Source organism: Mauremys reevesii, linkage group 1 (assembly GCF_016161935.1).
Source record: "Mauremys reevesii isolate NIE-2019 linkage group 1, ASM1616193v1, whole genome shotgun sequence".
Classification (NCBI taxonomy): Eukaryota; Metazoa; Chordata; order Testudines; family Geoemydidae; genus Mauremys; species Mauremys reevesii.
This window is the reverse complement of record NC_052623.1, coordinates 138,308,541-138,322,918: the sequence shown is the minus strand read 5'-3', so window position 1 is coordinate 138,322,918 and position 14,378 is coordinate 138,308,541. Positions and strand designations below refer to the sequence as shown.

Genomic DNA, 14,378 nt, shown 5'->3' with positions numbered 1-14,378 from the left:
AGGAAGGCAATCTTCTGACACAAAAGTGGAAAGGAACAAGATTCCCAAGGCTTGAATAGAGGTCCCATTAAAGATGCTAGGATCATGTTATGGTCCCATACAGCAACCAGCTCTCAGACCACAGGATGGAGATGAAGATGACCCAGAGGATACTTATCTTCAGGGACCACGCATAACTCAGGGAAAAATTCCTGCTGAAATGCTCCGCAAGATGATTCTGGACTCTAGGCAAGTGATTGGAAATCAGAGTGATACTCTCTTCAATGCAGAACTGCCACAACCCGATTGCCTCTTGGCAGATCATCCTGGAGTGTGCTCCCCCCTTCCTGTTCACATAACACATCCAAGTGTGGTATTCTTGGTAAGTATGTGAACCACTGAGCCCCTGATACAGTCCAGAAAAGCATGACATGCATTGTAGCTGGCACGAAGCTCCAGCACATCGATATGTAGTAAGGACTCCTGTTCTGACCACAGACCTTGAAGTTTCAGTGAACCCAAATATGCTCCCCAGCACATCAGGGAGGAATCTATGACCACAGACCTGATTGGTAAGGTCTGGACGATGGGAACGCCCTGACAAACATTCTCTGGAAGCATCCACTACTGCAAGTTCAGGACCGTGTAGGAAGACAGACCAATCTATCCAAGAAGTGAAGAGTCAGATGATAAACTATCCTGAACCACATTTGAAGGGGGCAAAGACACAACCTTGCAAACAGGACCACCTGCGTGCACGTGGACCAGGAGGCTCAGGCACATCCAAACTGTTGAGGAAGGCTGACTCTGAAGACTGAGGCAAAAGTGGCGGACAGCAAAAATGCTCTCAAACTTGTAGAGTCTAGTAAGGCCAGAATGAACTTGATTTTCTGAGTGGGAACCAAAGTTGACTTTCTGGTATTTAGGATGAGACCCAGACAGCTGAGCAAGCACAATGAAAAAGGACATGAAAAAGGACTTCCTCTCTGGACCTACCCCTCAGTGACCAGTCTTCCAGTGCACGGGAATATGTGGATTCTTATATTCCTGAGGCATGGGCATGGGTAACAGCATACATTTGGTAAAAACAAAAGGGCAGAAGACAGGACAAACATAAGCACAGTGTACTGAAAATGGTGTTTCGCTATGACGAACTGAAGGAATTTTCTGTGGTTTGGCAAAATCGCCACATGAAAGTAGGCAGCCTGAAGGTCCAGAGCTACTAACCAGTTGTTCTAAGATAATGCAGGACAGACAGTCGATAGAGTGACCCTTCAGAACCTCATGTATTATAAATATTTGTTGAGGCCATGAAGGTTGAGAATGGGTCTTACCCCTCCCTTGGACTTCGGCACCAGAGAGAACTGGAAATAGAAGTCCTTACCCTGATGTTCCAGTATAATCTCCTCTATCACTTTCAAAGCCAGTAGAAAGCGAACCTGCTCAAGGAGCAGTAACTCGTGACAAGGGTCTCTGAAGAGGGGCGGGGAGGGAGAGTGTGGGGGAGGAATGGAAAGGAACTGGATGTTATAGCCTGATCTGACAGTTTCTAGGACCCAGCTGTCAGAGGTGATCAAGCCCCAAGCACTGTGAAAGCAAGTTTGCCTATCCCCAAACAGAGGGGATGGGGAGAAGGGAGTGACGACTGGAACACTGCTCCAGATGAAGGAATCAAAATGAGTGCTTAGGGGGTACTGGGAGAAGGCACGTTAACTGGTCAAACCCAGAATCTGAATGCCTCCTCCTCTGGGACCTATGCCCTTCTGGGGTAATCCCGCTGTCTTGGGGGGAAAGGCTGCCCAAATGCTCTCTGCGGATTATACTGTTGCTGCTGACGACCACCATAGTTGCGTCTCTGTACTGCAAGCATGTACACCCCCAAGGATCATAGGGTAGCCCTAGAGTCCTTGAAGGAGTGCAGAGTCTCATTAATCTTATCTAAAAAAAGAACTCGGACGTTGAAATACAAATCATCTATCACCTGTTGCACATTGGGAGTAATGTCCGAATTCTGTAGCCAGGATGCCCTTCTCATGGTCACTGCTGATACCAGCACTTTGACCAAAGTACCTGTGATGTCCAGTGCGGACTGCAACCAAGTTTTAGCCACCAAGCAGCCTTCGTGATAAATGTCTGAAATTCCTCCCTGGAGGATTCGGGGAACTGGTCCACAAACTTAGACATAGCCGACCAGTTCACAAAGTCATATTTGGACAGCAATGCTGTAGTGAGAGATTTTTACGCTGAATGTTCTGGGATACCTGGCAGCACCCTGATAGAAGCTTGAAGAAAAACCTTGGAAGGAGTTTAAATATCATAAAATCACATTTCGCTTAACTGGATGTAAAAAGAGAGGTGACAGAATCAGGACACTTTAGTTTACATAAAACAATAATTTGTTTTAAGATTAAGGCTTTAATTAAGTAGAAATTAATGTTAGTTTAAATTTAGAAAATCCAACATGGCTGACCAAAATGGAAGATATAGGGACGACGTAGTGGAAGATTCCATCTCAAAGATACTGAATGGCATAGTGGAAAATTCCATTAACTGATAGGAAATGACGCAGCAGAATCTTCTGCAACCTTCTAGAGTCCAAGATGGCATCATAAGGGGGCACAGCTAGACGGGAAGTCACACGTAGGTACACGAGACCAAGCACATGTAGGTACACATGACTATGTGATATAATAGGGAGGGGCTGAAAAACTGGAAGCTGATTGGCTAAGCCTGAAAGAGCAACCAGTATATAAGGCTGATAGCTTCTTTTCTTCGCAGGTGTCTTGCAGCTTCTGATCTCATCCAAATCCACTACAACTTCAGACTGCTGGCTATCTGGAAAACAGCTACCTGAGAAGCAGCAGCAGCAGCAATAGAACCCTGAGGTTGCCCTGGCAATGGCTGCCATAGCAACTCAGCCAGCAGTCTTGCCAGCAGCAGCTACAAACAGCTACAGCGACCAGCAGGCTTACCTATCTGTCACTAGAGGGCAGCTTTCGCCTCAGTAGTAGCCGTCTCTCTCTTATGGCAGACAATATTAAGTACAAGCAGACAGCGCTTCCTTTTTGACAAATCAGAAAGACCCTACTGATGATTCAGAGAGTTGTAAGAATAGTAGAAATGTAGTGTCTATTCACTATCAAGGAATGTGTGGGTTTTGCCTGTAAATAAAGTTGGATGCCAATGGTCTGAGTGAGATCTTCCCCTACCCATCCGATAGTCAGTTGGCCAGCACTTACTGGATGTTAAATGTTACATATTGAATGTTAAAAGTCAAATAGTGTTAAGTAAATGGTTACATTGTTATATAGTCTTTGTCTTTTATTTGCAGCGCCACTTTATTTTAAACTGTAATTTTATTATGTTTTATCATGCTTACTCATTTCTTCTTGTTTTTCTGTAAATACCTAATTCCTTCTATAAACAACTATTTCAGTTTTTGAAGAATTACTGCTTGTGTGTCCATTCTTGAGCAGAAGGCTGTATCCGTGTCCTTTCAGGGGTTAGCAAGAATAGCTTGCTCTGGGAAGCCCTCTGCGGGTCAGAGACAAGCCCCCTGGTAATACTCTGGCAATTCTTTTAGGGCAGGCCACAACCTTGTTTACCCTTTTTGTTAAATTAGACAAATTTATAGGTAATTTAATTATCATCTAAATTTTAGGGTAACAATGCCTGACGGTCAGCAACATACATCTGCAAGAGACAGGAGGTGTACATCTTCCTACCTATCAGGTCCATCTGTTTAGAGTCCTTAACCTTGAGAGTGGATTTGAATATGCCCTGCTAGCCTCTATAGTTCACCGTGGTTACGACAGAATTTGGGATGGGAGTAAAAACCCTCAAATGCCTGTATTGAAACAAAGCAACGGTTCTCCGTGCGATTCGCAGTACGCTGTACGAAAGCCAGCATGCTCCAGAGAACCTTAGCAGGCAATAAGAGTGCATCATTAACAGGGAGGCTGTAGGATAGCCAACAACTTATGTGTGTTCTCCTGCAGGAACTCGGCTTGAATACCCAGGGAAGCAGCCACATGCTGCAAAAGGCATACCCTGAAATCCTCTGGTACCAAAGGAGAGAAAGAGCAATTCAGAATCGTCCAGGGACAAAGGTGAAGCGGTTAACTGTGCCAGAGCCAGACCTCGTTCCAGGATTGACAGTCCTGATGGGATGACTCTGGAGGCTCCGTGAGGGGAAAGTTCACCAGTGCCTGGGCCTGTGGCAGATTGATGATTACAGCCACACACCTGCCCAGTGATTTTGCTTTACAGAAAGATGAGAGGTGGGACTTCCATGACCGAGAAGCATCCCATAGATTCCATGGGGGCCACTAGTACGGGTTAGACATTGGTGGCCAGTAGGTGTCAGGCCAGGAGGCCCCATCCCAACCACAAAACCAGTGCTAATCCTGGTACCCATAATGCTCCATGAATGGCCACCGATGCAGGTCAGGCGAAGGGGGGGGGAAGAGAGAAAGAGAGAGAAAGAGAGGGGAAGAAGACCCCAACTTGGATGTCAAGGACTTCCAGGTTTCAGAGGATAAAGGTGGAGCCAGCACAAGGGTGCGAGCAACCAGTCTGACTCAACTGTAGCTGATAATGAAGAGGGAACGGGTGCCGACAGTGGAAACAGTACCGCATGCACCAAATACGCCTCCATCGTTTCTGGTTTCAGAAGCAGTACTGATCCCAAAGTTGGCAGCAATACCAAGTTGACTGATGGTGCCAAAGTGGAAAGCAGTGAGTGCCATCCCAGTAACATTGGTGGCATCAACAGAGGTGACAAAGAAGTTCCTGATGCCAGGGAGGTCCCTAGTACTGAGCCCATTACTGGCCCTGCTTCCACTGACCATGGAAGGGAAACGTTGAGGTGCGATGCCAACAGACCCACAGGTTCAGCGGCCCACCCTGCCAATAGGGCGATAAATGATGCAGCCCTGGCAAAGTCCTGGACCAAGGGAAAAGTTGGGACAGAAAGGCAGATGAGGTTCACTGCCACCTGATCTGGAAACAGCCAGTGCCAGCATCATTTTCATTGGTACTGGACTCAACAGACGCCCGGGGGCTGGAACCAGAGTCGACCATACAGGGTTTCTGACCTTCCTGAGTGATACCAGGGGCCAATTGATGGGACCTGCTCCCTCCCATGCTCCAGCATTCATACCATGCTCCTTTGGGAGGAGACAGACAAGTCCTCATGTGACCTGGAGCAATCCCAATCAGTCTTATGTGACCTTTTCTTCAGCACACTCAATGGGGAGCGATTTCTCCATCTCTTCCGAGAAGCATGAGCTCCAGAGCATGAAGCGACAGCACTCTGAGAACATGAGGGCAACCTCTGAGCCAACATAGTTCTCAGTGATGATGAAGGCTGCATGGCCTGTTCAAGCAGGTGCTGCTTTAGATGAAGATCCCTGAGGATGAAGGCTACCTGAGTCCATTTTGTGAACGATGTGCCTAAGCACAGCAAGCATCATTGTTGGGGATCACTCCCCTACATAATGGACGATGTTTAAACCTTGGTGAAGGCATCACCAGGGAAATACTTAAACAAAAGGTAATTAACACTATATTAAGGGTACTAATTAACTACATGCAACTAGAAAAGTCACTAAGAAATAGAGAGGTTGCGAGATTAGGAACCACACAGAGCTCTTACTCCAGCCATGGGCCATAAGAAACTGAGAGGGGTCAGGGTGGCACCAGCTTGTATAGCCAGGGGAGGGGCTACAGGCACGAGGCACAAGTGCTGGCATCTGTGGGTACTGCTGGGCAAAATTCTCCAGCACTAGTGAGCTGGGCAGGCACACACCTAAGTGGAAAACACAGAAGAAATATTAGATTTTTTTTTTAAACATTTCTGAAATTACAATTATAGGGTATTGTAGCATTAACAGAAAACCACAATGTTCCAATCATGCCCAGAATCTAAAAGCCATCTTCCTGTAATTCACAACTGCTCACCAATGTGCGGAAGCAATATCACAGTAACAGGAGCAAACATTAGACATTGTTTACGAAAACCAACATAGAGGGGAACTATAGTCATTCAGATTTTCAAATAGACAATGGGCCGTTTTAGCAGCCCAAATAAGCTGAGTCTAATTCTTCCCTTCATTACTGCCCATGCAACTCCACTGACTATGTAAATAGATGAGGCTATGCAGGGAAGTTTACAGCAGCTGTGAAATCACAGTTAATCTTCCAAGCAGAGTTACACTTAGGATCTGCTTTTGAATAAAACACTGATTACCACAGGACTACCGCTACAGTTGATCATATGGATGTACTCTAAATTACCCATTTAAAACTGCTTAAATTAAGGGCAGTAGGTTTGACACCTCCCCCTCCCCACACACTTCTAAAACACTTGTTTTCAAAGGCTTAGTTTCTAATTCACTTATCATATTTTGGCTATAGCTTTCTCTTTCCCTTAAACAGATGATAAATGTATAAAATATTCTCAATTTTAAGTTTCCTAACTGGAATCTTACCAGAAAAACACCACCACAAAGGAGCAGTAACAGTTTACCTTCTGGAAGTATATGGCTATTGTTGTTTCTCTCCACTTTGGAGAGAGGAGTAGAAGAAAGACGTCTGGAGGAAGAGACTCTTCTTCGGGGAGTAATTAGATGATTTTTCAAGACATCATCATGCCCAGGTGTCACATATCTTGGGCCACTCGGACTGCTAAGAGAGAAATGCTGAGGGCCAAGGTTGTCTTCTACAAACATTACTCTGTGTTGAGAAGCCAAAGGGAATCTAACAGCATTTCGTAAAGGTAGAGGGGACTTAGTCTTTGTTGGTGTCCTGTTTGCAACTGCACCTTGAATGACTCTATGCTGGTAATTTCTGTAGGCCTCTTCCAAATACTCTGCCTCTTTTTCTAGTTCTTTTATCCTAGCTTTGGTTTTGGCGACAAATTCAAGGTCAGAATCTGGAGAAGAGTTGCAGGTCCGTGAATGCTGGCGATAACCAACGTTTGGTACATCATCTGCCACAACAATATCAGTAACAGCCCGGTTCTTCAAGAAAGCACCATCTACATAAATGTCATGAGGTACAATCCTATCACCAGTGAAGTCAATGACAGAACGATCAACAAGAGAAGGCTTGGGATTCCGATACACTTCATTCTCTAGAACTACGTAAGTAAAAATTTCACACACAGAGACAGAAAGGAAAAAGCACCCATGAATTTCAGGAAAAATCACAAGAAATTATTTGAATTCTGATTTAGTCATGATTCAGATAAGAAACTGATGACAGCTGATTTTAAATATAGGGTTTTTTCATTTGTAATGTAAATCATAATCATTAACAATAAAAAGTTGTATTCAACTACATTTGATGTTCCTGTGTAACAGTTGCAAGTTATCAATGATTTATGTTTACAGAAATTAATATTTAGATCCAAATGAGACAAAAAATAAAATCAGAAAAAAGTTTAATAGTTTCTGCTACTACTTCAGTTATCACTGCACCTAAATAATACACACTTATCAGACAAATTCATAGAATGCAATGCCACTTGATGACAGCAGCTCTAGTAAGCCACTCAACCCCATTTTTCAATGGTTTATAACTTGTCTGTTTTAAATTATATCAAAGTAAACCTTGGCATGCAGGCTGTCAGCCTAAAAAATTAAACATTGTTTCTGCTGTTTTTAATTGAGACAAAAATATGAATTGTTAACTGATATACATTTATATATATATATAAATATATATAAAATCCAATATATATTAAAAACAACTGCAAAACAAAATTAATTTAATTAAACTTGCAAACTGTTAGAGCCCAATCATGTGCCACTGATTTCAATGGGTACAGGGGCAGGCCCTCATAGTTCTTAGATAGACTAATATATTGGGTATTAAAACAACAAAATCAAAACAACAGAACACCAAGATATTGCTTTCACTGTAAAGTTTAAGGTGATGCCTTTCCACTAAAAACTAAAAGAAAACTGTTACCCAAAATCAGTTATATTGCCTGTGTTAACTGTCTGTGTGTTGGTACTTGTAGGTTAACAAAACACACCAGAAATATCTGCAAGTACCATCTGTAGCGAAGTAACTTTGTCAGAGGTCAACACATATTGCATAATAAAAGTATTCTTATCAAATACAAAGAAATGTTTGTTTAATCACTACAACCTTATCTCTGACCCAAAATAAGTCAGTACTTTGCCTTCCACTAGCAAAGTAAAGAGATAATCATGAAATAATAGTAAAAAATGAAAGTTACAAAATGAACACCATAACACACTGATCAGCTTCAAATGACAGTTGACATGCAGTACAAAAATTATTTCATCAAAAAATATTATATACTTTTTATTAGAGCTATCACATAATTTAAAAAATTAATTGTGATTAATCGCGCTGTTAAACTATTATACAATACCATTTATTTAAATTTTTTTGTTGTTTTCTACATTTTCAAATATACTGACTTCAATTACAATACAGAATACAAAGTGTACAGTGCTCACTTTATATTTATGATTATAAATATTTGCACTGTAAAAAAAAATTGTATTTTTCAATTCACCTAATACAAGTACTGTAGTGTAATCTCTTTATCACAAAAGTTGAACTTACAAATGTAGAATTATGTACAAAAAAACCTGCATTCAGTAAAACAATGTCAAACTTTAGAGCCTAGAAGTCCAGATATTTACATGCCAAATGCACTAAAGATTCATATGTCCCTTCATGCTTCAACCACCATTCCAGAGGACATGCATCCATGCTGATGATGGGTTCTGCTTGATAACAATCCAAAGCAGTGTGAACCGACCATGTTCATTTTCATCATCTGAGTCAGATGCCACCAGAAGGTTGATTTTCTTATTTGGTGATTTGGGTTCTATGGTTTCTGCCTCAGAGTGTTGCTCTTTTAAGACTTCTGAAAGCATGCTCCACACCTCATCCCGCTCAGATTTTGGAAGGCATTTCAGATTCTTAAATCTTGGGTCGAGTGCTGTAGCTATTTTTAGAAACTTCACATTGGTATCTTCTTTGCGTTGTCTCAAATTTGCAGTAAAAGTGTTCTTAAAATGAACAATGTGCTGGATCATCTTCCGAGACTGCTATAACATGAAATATATGGCAGGATGCAGGTAAAACAGAGCAGGACACACACAATTCTCCCCCAAGGAGTTCAGTCTCAAATTTAATTAACACATTTTTTTTAAACGAGCGTCTTCAGCATGGAAGCATGTCCTCTGGAATGGTGGCCAAAGCATGTGAGGCATATGAATCTTTAGCTCATCTGACACATAAATATCTTGCGATTCCAACTACAACAGTGCCATGCAAACACCTGTTCTCACTTTCAGGTGACATTGTAATTAAGAAGTGGGCAGCATTCTCTCTCATAAATGTAAACAAACATGTTTCTCTTAGCTATTGGCTGAAAAAGAAGGAGGACTGAGTGGAACTGTAGGCTTTAAAGTTTTACATTGTTTTGTTTTTGAGTGCAGTTATGTAACAAAAAAAACCCTACATTTATAATTGCACTTTCATGATAAAGAGATTGTACTACAGTACTTGTATGAGGTGAATTGAAATTTTTTTAAACGAAACGGATGTAAACAAAAAATCCACTAGCCTATGCTGTATCACAGGGACCTCCTCAAGGGAGATGGTCCAGAGAGAACCACCCTCTCAAATAAGCCATGGAACAGTTTGAAATCATCCCCTATATTAGGGGGAGGAGGCATAAAGGTGTCCTCTGTGGACAATGATGGCAAGTGGGTAGATGATGTCCCCTGCAGGGGCGGAGGTTCTTCCTCCTCTTCCCTTGGTACCACTGAGGGTGCTGGTACAGAATCTGTGGGGAATTACTGTGGGCTGCGTCTGGCCATGGCGAGCAGTCTCCCCTTGTGTGGGGCATATGACCCATGGAGTCCAGTATGCCTACTGGGATGGGAGCGGCATAGGGGGTCCTGGGGACAGCATAATATGCCTCAGGAGAGACGCCTGCGTTGACTGACTCCTGGTGGATAAGAGCTAATGGGGGAATAGCTCCCTGTTCTTCCTCATCTTCCTCCTTCAAATAAGGAGCGAGACAGCAAACGATGTTGGAGATGCAGGGAGACCTGGTGCCGAGGGTATCATTCTCATACTGGTACTGCGAATAGGGGGATGGGGGCAGAACCGAATACCAGAACCCTCTGTCTGAGGAACTGCTGCTGTGCTGGTTTGATTGGCTCCTGGGGCTGCCTCCTTGTCAGTGCCAGGGCTGTGGAGGGGAAGGCGGTGCTGCTGGCTGTGTGTGTTGGGTGCACTTTTGAAGGAGCTGCCTTTTGTAGCGGTGCCGCACCACTGTTTGCAGATTGCGATGCAGAGGCACAGGGTTTTGGTTTCCCCTTAGTGCCTGTATCGGAGCTGGCTCTTGTAGAGTCTCTGGCTCTAGTGGTGCCGGGGTTTTCCACCACCTCGGCTCCAGGTGCTGACAGCACAGCCGTTGTCGGTATTGGATGCCCGCTCACGGAACGAATATAAAACGCAGTGCAGAGGAAAGGGGTTTTGATTTCCCCATGGTGCCTGTGTTGGAGCTGGTTCTTGTAGAGTTTCTGACTCTAGCAGTGCCAGGATTTTCCACTACTTCGGCTCCCGGCACTGACAGCATAGCCGGTGCCGGCACTGGATGCCTGCCGGTGGAGTAGCTGTGGATTGCGGTGAGGAAGCACGGGCCTACGAAGTCTCTGTCTGCAGTGGTGCCAGAGCTCTCAGCCACTAACGCTGGCAGCACAGCCGGTGCTATTATTATCTGCAGGATTGCTGTGGTTTTTTAGTTTTGTTTTTTGATTCCTGTGGTGGGGACCCAGGTGCTTCCTCGAGTGATGCCCGGCAGGGCACTCCAATGTGGGGTTGGAGAAAGCATTCCTATCTGAAGTTGTGGCTGGCGAAGTGGGGGAGGTGGGGGACGCAATCCTCATGTCCCAACGCAGGTCTGAGAGACCTCTCCACTCCCTGTCTTTCTGTGAGCCTGAGGCAATGCAACACTTTGTTAGTGCCTGCGTTGGAGGCACTCCGAGCCTGGAGAATAAGGTGCTGAGAGCCCGGAAAACCGGGCATTCCTGTTTGGGGGGGTGGGGAGAGGGGCTTTCGCCCTCAAAACGGCTGTTTTCTGAAGTTCCTGGCCGTGAGGGGTTGTTTACTTTTTAAATCAAGGAGAAAAGGAGAGAGAAACAAGCTAAGCAGCTGCTAATAAGGAAACTAAGTAACTGACTGTAGCTAATTAACTACAAAGTAACGAGGCGCTGCTGATTGCTCCCACTTGTAAGCAAGACAGTAGAGAAGGAACTGAGTAGGGGTTGGTTGCACAGCGATGGTTAAGTGCCTGCAGCAGCGCGAGGCAGGGAGCACGCATGTGCGACCCAACTGGCACTGCTACTAAAAGTCTCCGACTACGAGTGCAGGGGCGCACGAACATCTAAAGTGGCGCACCCACAGGGACAGCACTCGAAGAAGATAGTCAATTTATTTGAAAATGTAGAAATACATCCAAAAATATTTAACAAATTTCAATCGCGATTAAATTTTTTTGAGTTAATCGCATGAGTTAACTGCAATTAAATCGACATCCCTACTTTTCATATTAAACTAAATACAATTATCACCACCATAAAGGGAATTCCAGATTTTATTGGTAAAATAAAAGTATTATTTAAAAGAAAATAATTCATATTCTAAAGACAAGAGATGAAAAATGATACATTAAAATACAATTCATGAAATTAGGTGGTTTTGTTATGGAATATTCATTTCCTTATATTTATTAAGAATGCTTATCTGGACAGTGCAAGATTTATTATATCCATAAATATTCATTTCCTTGCTTTTAAAGGATTGAGTTTTGTAAATGGTGTCTTAGGTAGCTACATTTGTGACATTGCAACCTAACTGTTTTTTTTTAAGTTTTGGAATGCAATTATCAGTTACAGATTGAGCCCTCACAATTTGAACTGCTTTTCAAGCCATTGGAAATATTTGCATAAATGAAAAATCCTTTATAAACTCAGTTTAAAAACATCTAATAAGTACTACAAACCTGTCTGTGTTTGCTTCAGCTGCAATTTCAAATCTTCAACCTGTACGTTTAGCTTTCTGATAGTAGTTTCATAGTCTAACAGCTGGATCTTTAATTGTGCACAACGTTCAACCTGAAACAGATTTTGAAAAAAAAAAAATTGTCATACAAATGTGAACAAGTACTGACGATGAGAAAAGGTATCTCAGCCCATGAAGGTGTGTGTCTCTCTCAATCCTTTTAATAGATTCCAATGCCAGAAGAGACCACTGTGATCATCAAGTCCGGCCTCCTGTATATCACAAGCCATAGAACCTCTTCCAAAAAATTCCTAGAGCATCTTTTAAAATAACATCCAAACTTGATTTACATTTTTTTCAATGATGGAGAATCCACCACAACCCTTGGTAAATTGTTCCAAAGATTAATCACCCTTCACTGTCAAAAATGCATGTCTTATTTCCAGTCTAAAGATTTCTAGCTTCAGCTTCTAGCCACTGGATCATCTTATACCTTTCTCTAATAGATTGAAGAGACCATTATCAAATATTTGTTCCCTAGGTAGATACTTATAGACTATAATCAAGTCACTCCTTAACTATCTCTTTAGATTGTGCTCTTTGAGTCTATTACTATAAGGCATGTTTTCTAATCCTTTAATCATTCTCAAGGCTCTTCTCTGAATCCTCTCCAATTTATCAACACCGTTCTTGAAGTGTGGGCATCAGAACTGGACACCGTATTCCAGCAGTGGTCACACCAGTGCCAAATACCCTCTCTACTCCTACTCAATTCCCCTGTTTATGCCTCCCAGAATCACACTGTGTCTTTTGGCCACAGCATTGCACTGGGAGCTCATGTTCAGCTGATTATCCACCATGATCCCCATATCTTTTTCAGAGTCACTGCTTCCCAGGATAGAGTCTCCCATTCTGTAAGTGAGGGCTACAGTCTCAGGCACTTCCTAAGTAGTATCAGGCACTGCATATGTGTATGAACACATTCCAAAAGATAAGCATAGGTACATCCTGATTAGCACAAGTAAGAAGGTTTGACAGAAGTGATTAATAGGGATGTGTTGCCCAAGACATCTGGAGCAAGGTACAAGGGGAGGTAACAAACAGATGGCATGAACAACGTAAGGTGGTACATACGTTGTTTGTCTCAGTCTATAAATGTTGGTGTAACTCGCCATAACATTTTGTGTGGCCGAGGGGACAGCAAAAATTCCTGCTGCTGACTGAACTTCCCGTTGCAACTTGACGCTCATGTGTTAGTGTACCTGTAACCACAGAGCCAGGTCACTAGTACTGAGCCTGGAAGGCAATAAACCTGGCCGAGTGCCTTTGCCACCTAACCATGCCTGTGGTCTTTCTTTATGAGTAGGGCCCTACCAGATTCACGGCCATGAAAAACACATCACAGATCATGAAATCTGGTCTCCGCACTGTGAAATCTGGCCTTTTGTGTGTACCCTATACTATATAGATTTCACAGGGGAGACCAGCATTTCTCAAATCGTGGGCCCTGACCCAAAAGGGAGTTGCTGGGGAATAACAAGGTTATTTTAGGGGGGTCGCAGTATTGCCACCCTTACTTCTGCGCTGCCTTCAGATCGGTTAGCCGGGCACCCAACTCTGAAGGCAGTGCCCCACCAGCAGCAGTGTAGAAGTAAGGGTGACAATACCATACCATGCATCTTACTTCAGCTGCCCAGCTCTGAAGGGCAGCAGTGCAGAAGAGTGGCAGCTGCTGACTGAGGGCCCAGCTTTGCAGGCAGCAGCAGCACAGAAGTAAGAGTGGCAATACCATACCATGCCATCCTTACCTCTGCGCTGCCGCCGTTGGAAGTACTGCAACCCCTGCCTACAATAACCTTGCGACCCCCACCCCCCCACAACTCCTTTATGGGTCAGGACCCCTAAAATTATAACACCATGAAATTTCAGATTTAAATAGTTGAAATCATGAAATTTACTATTAAGATCCTATGATCATGAAATTGACCAAAATGGACCATGAATTTGGTAGGGCCCTATTTATGAGTAACATAGAGGTCTGCTGAATTAGCAGGCTGCACTATCTGCTAGTGCTGATAACACTGGAGCTCCAAGAACAGAAACACTGAGCAACTGCAACAGATTAGCAGCCTGAACCACAGCAACAACGTTCCAGCCTTCAACACTTAAACAACACTGCAAACTTTATCAGTGATGATTTTGTTTACTTCCAGGTCATTGTAAAAATGTTAAATAGCACAGGACCCAAGAACCGATCTTCTTGGGACCCGAGTGGAAACACACCCCCTTGATAACCATTACCCATTTACAATCACATTTTGAGGCCTATTAGTTAG

At 43.4% G+C, this 14,378-nt stretch overlaps 1 protein-coding gene and 1 long non-coding RNA gene across 10 annotated transcripts in view; one reads left to right on the top strand and one right to left on the bottom strand.

Moving 5' to 3' along the window:
• OFD1 (OFD1 centriole and centriolar satellite protein) overlaps positions 1-14,378 on the bottom strand; it is a 58,407-nt gene that overhangs the window by 20,745 nt on the left and 23,284 nt on the right. For 6 of the 9 annotated variants that reach the window (XM_039493771.1, XM_039493808.1, XM_039493800.1 and 3 more), the window contains exons 15-17: positions 12,044-12,155; positions 6,509-7,120; positions 5,636-5,788 (exon numbers count right to left, since the gene is read on the bottom strand). In XM_039493771.1, the coding sequence (XP_039349705.1) occupies positions 5,636-5,788; positions 6,509-7,120; positions 12,044-12,155 (877 nt within the window). The remainder of the gene's footprint in view (positions 1-5,635; positions 5,789-6,508; positions 7,121-12,043; positions 12,156-14,378) is intronic. The other 3 variants (XM_039493809.1, XM_039493810.1, XM_039493827.1) reach the window with 2 other exon arrangements.
• Positions 2,467-3,285, top strand: LOC120374378. Its single transcript, XR_005586052.1, has 2 exons — positions 2,467-2,643; positions 2,758-3,285. It is a non-coding gene; the product is annotated as an uncharacterized LOC120374378 (long non-coding RNA).